The 4549-nt window shown below is 38.8% G+C and overlaps 1 protein-coding gene across 1 annotated transcript in view; it reads left to right on the top strand.

Moving 5' to 3' along the window:
- LOC106104714 overlaps positions 1-4548 on the top strand; it is a gene marked incomplete at its 3' end in the record, with an annotated part of 34857 nt that extends 30309 nt beyond the window's left edge. Inside the window, exons 9-15 of the mRNA XM_013284842.1 lie at positions 6-65; positions 443-542; positions 969-1123; positions 2217-2525; positions 3131-3315; positions 3768-3870; positions 4492-4548. Coding sequence (XP_013140296.1) covers positions 6-65; positions 443-542; positions 969-1123; positions 2217-2525; positions 3131-3315; positions 3768-3870; positions 4492-4548 — 969 coding nt within the window. The remainder of the gene's footprint in view (positions 1-5; positions 66-442; positions 543-968; positions 1124-2216; positions 2526-3130; positions 3316-3767; positions 3871-4491) is intronic.
- Position 4549: the final 1 nt, after the last annotated feature.

Genomic DNA, 4549 nt, shown 5'->3' with positions numbered 1-4549 from the left:
CTGCGGTTATACGGGAACATGGACGGAATACGGACATAGGGGCCGCAGCCGCACAACTCAGAAAGGTTATTAGCATTCGCCTGAGATTAGTTTAGAACAGAAAAGTTGCCTTTATTATTGCGTCAGCTACCTTTTAGTCAATGGCCCTTCAAATCAGGCAATTTTTTTTTAAATTAGCCTTTTGTATAAGTAAAACAAATATGTTATGTGTATGAAATTAGATTTTTTTTTTCATTCAATGTTACATACAGACACTCTAATTTTGTTAATTGTATAATATAGATATTTCTTAAAAATTTGTCGTGAATGTTTTAATGAAGGAATACAAGAATGAGGTGGAAATATATGTGCAAATAAAATTCATCTGTAATGTGCAAAGTACCTAATATCTTAAGAATACATAATTTAACATAAAAATAATCATATTTAAATTTCTGTTTAGGTGTACAACGCTGCAAAGTCGGATTTCGCCGAACAATTGCAAAAAATTTTGGGACCGCAAGAATCTTTGCCGTCTGGATTCATACAAAAGGTTAAAACTGGTAAGTGTCATTTATTTACATAAACAGTTAACTACTATAGTAGTTAAACATCGTTTAAAAATATAGCGCCAATTCTATTTTATATTGTCCTGCTGTGGATTTTTTAAATAGAGTTAATGTTGCTCTTTGAGTTTTGTAGGCGGCTCTAGAGCAGGGCGCTGTCATATATTCTGTTTGTATGATGTTCCTAGCTCGTAAAATGTTTGAAAGCCATAGTCTTACTAATATTACAAATGAGAAAATGTAGATGGATGGATGTTTGTTGAAGTTTGTAGTCTAAACTGCTAAATGAATCTTGATTAAATTTGGCATAGATGCAGAGGATAGTCCGAAAGAACATGTAGATTATAGACTAATCACTTTTTTTTTCAACTGGACGCAGACAAAGGCGCGGGCGACAAGTATTAATGTTTGTTTGTGTGACAGAGGAGGTGATCCTGTGCATCTGCGGGCTGCACGTGGAGGAGGGGCTGATGGTGCAGTGCGGCGGCGCGCGCTGCGGCGTGTGGCAGCACGCGCGCTGCATGCGCGTCGCCGACACGCGCGCGCCGCACTACTGCCACAACTGCTCGCACACACCGGTACACACGCTGTTCATACATATATACTATTATAATAAAGCGTAAACACACACTTCTTTGTTGCCTAAGATGTCAGCAATTACAGCATATTTTTGAATAATTATTTTTTTAATGTAAAGCCCTACACTTGCGTCGCACTTTAGGCTATATATTTTAACACCATTAAACTTAGGGGGTAAATATTTTGTATAAAAACTAATGTGGGAAAGAGACCATAAGTTGCTGTCAATATCAAAGAAGCAAGGTTGTCATCATGTCAGGTCATTTTGACATTTGTAATTGATAATTTGACAAATGTAAACTATAAAATAAAATTTTCATAATTTCATGCGGATGAAGTCGCATGGAAACAGCTAGTATATAATAATCTCATCATCTTCATCCTCGGCGGAACAGGTTTTTGTCCTACACATAACTCTTATCAACTTGCCCTTATCCCTTACGGAGGATCGGCACAGTATGTGCTGCTCTTCCATACATCTCTATCAGCCGTCATATCTGAATCCACTCCTTTCTTAAGCATATCCTTTTGCACACAATCCATCCATACTTTTTTCGGTATAAAACTCTATCCTCCACATAACTCTATCATATCTATACTAATCCATACTAATGCTATAAAGAGGAAAGATTTTGTATGTATTGAAATAACTCAAAAAACTATTGGGCCGTTTTTAAAAAATTCTTTCATCTTTGTAAAGCTTCAGTGAGTGGCATAGGCTATGTTGTTAATTTCACGCAAGTGAATCGCGAGCAACAGCTAGGACTATAATATAGCGTAATCAGGCTTTGTTTATGTAAGTAACTTAAAAACAAGAGGGATTAGCCTGAGAGAGATGGAATCGCTTCTGTTAAATCACGTTCTGATGAACAGAGAAAATGAAAAAAATTAAATTAAATTGAAATTTAAGTCATGACATGACGTTTGGTGATTTTTGGTAAATCGCGACCGCTTCGTTGGTTAGCTACAAGACAATTTTTTAAGCGCCATCCCATCCATCGGCGTTGTAGACAATTGTTTTCTGCAAAAAGGCAATGATTTTTATATTCCTGGTTAGGTTATCATTGATTTTATATTTTTGCAATATTACAGGTGGATCGTGAGATACCTCTAGACGAGTACACGGAGGACGGGCATCAGTTCTACTTGTCGCTGATGCGCGGCGAGCTGCAGGTGCGGCAGGGGGACACGGTGTATGTTCTACGCGACATACCTATCGACGCGCGCCGCCCCGACCTTAGTGCGCACGGCGACGCGCAACACGCCACTGACGCGCACGACTCGCAGCGCGCAAAGCGCACAGACCGCACAGACCGCACGGAACGCACAGACCGCACAGAGCGCACAGACAGGAAGAAACTCAAGCTGCCCAAAGGAAAGGATAAAGATGACACTAATAAGGTCCGTACACTTATTCATTATTTTATTTATTTATTTCAAATATATGAAATACACTCTCTTTTTCTTATACTTTAGGTCTTTAAACTTTTAGGTTTGTGGGGAACCATGCACATTCTCCGTGGGTAGTTTACTTTTTTTAAACTTGACATTGTTAATCCTAATTCCTAAAATTTAAGTAAAGGTTTCTATGATGTTGCGAGTGTCCATGGGAGTCGTTGACCACCTCGGTGTTCTTGCCGCTCGTTTGCCCCCTTTTGTTAGAAAAAAAGTTAGATCTATAATCAAGTCATTGAATGGAATAAGCTGTGTAAACAATATTCAAATTGGAGTTTAATACTAAGTTATGTGAATACTATATTATGTGTAAGGGAGTCAGCTGAAAACTAGCGTAGGAGCGGCCTGCGTCGTCCGTGCATTATCTGAGCAAGCACATATATTTATTTTTTTACTAGCTCTAAATTTGTTTTAGATTTCTTATATAATTTTGCGTGGCAATCAAAGACATATTAATTTAAAGACTATATTGAAAAAGAAATGTTAACATCAGTTATAATAACTTCATGATCATTTTAACGAATAAAATAAAAAGGTGTTATGTACGGCAGGTGTGTGGGAGCGGGGGCGCGGAGGTGCGCAAGCACACGTACCAGACGATCGGCTCGGTGGCGGTGTCGGAGCTGGACATCTTCCGCGTGGAGCGCCTCTGGAAGCACAAGGACACGCACGAGCGATACGTCTACGGACACCACTACCTGCGCCCGCACGAGACCTTCCACGAACCCACCAGGAAGTTAGTACTACCCTTTCATTATTTACTACCTTTTGCCCGCAACTTCGTCCGTAAAACAAAAGTAGCCTACGTGTTCTTCCAGACTATTGTCCACGTTTATGCCAAATTACATCGAACTCCATTCAGCAGTTTTAGCAACAAACTATCTATCTAACAATCATGCATCTATCTTAACTTTCGCTTTTATAATATTATGAGATTATAAGATTTTGGTTTACATCACTAGCTGTTGCCTTCGACTTCGTCCGGAATTAACAAAAATACTTAGTAGCTTATATGTTATTCTGTGAATAAAATTTTGTCACAGTCCGTTTTGGAAATATCCAACGTTATGATACCAAAAGATGTTTGGTTGTGAATGAAACTAAGGTGAATTTTAAATATGTATTTATTTGTCATATATCGTTTTATAACTATATATTTTAATTAAAGAATTTAATTAAATTTTCCAGGTTTTTCCCGAATGAAGTAATGAGAGTGCCGCTGTACGAGGCGGTTCCGATAGAACTGGTTATGTCACAGTGCTGGGTTATGGATCTTAACACCTACTGCAAGGTATTGTTACATAAAAGAACAATATAACTTACGCTCGTAACCCAGAGGGCTAGATAGAGACCGCGGACCTCCATTCGATTTGATCTTGACACTTGCTTCTTTTACACGTCACTTACACGCTGGAAAAATCCTTTGATCATATCTCTTCGTTCATAATTTCAATGTGTCTAAACCATATTAAGCAAACCTTTTTCAATTATCTGTCTCTCTCTCTCTTTCTCTCTCTCTCTGCAATGTTGTCTTATTCCTGAGGTTCGCGATGTCTCTCTTTCACCTTTTATCGAAGGGTTTCTCCAATGTGCGATTCTCTGACATGTGGATGATGTTATGCACAATTTTCAATTATATCCAAAAAAAAAATACTTAACTTGAACAGTGTGAACATATTTGTCTTTATCCATATTATAAAACACAGCATAACTCAAGTGAACCTCAGTGACTGGCGTGGCGTGATAGCGAACAAATCCGTTAATTACTCACCCTGATGAAGGACCCCCGACGGGTTTGAAAGTGGTCGGTGCCTATACCGATTTTTTCACGTCAGTTAAGACGCGTTTTTTTTATTAAATATAGTATAATGTCTCACGAAAGTTTGACTAAGTTTTATTTGTGTGTTGTCAGGGTCGTCCCGTGGGCGCGCGCGAGGAGCACGTGTACATCTGCGAACTGCGCGTCGACC

This window comes from Papilio polytes, unplaced genomic scaffold, assembly GCF_000836215.1.
Source record: "Papilio polytes unplaced genomic scaffold, Ppol_1.0 DF823399.1, whole genome shotgun sequence".
NCBI classification, from domain to species: domain Eukaryota; kingdom Metazoa; phylum Arthropoda; class Insecta; order Lepidoptera; family Papilionidae; genus Papilio; species Papilio polytes.
This window is presented reverse-complemented; position numbering and strand designations above follow the sequence as displayed.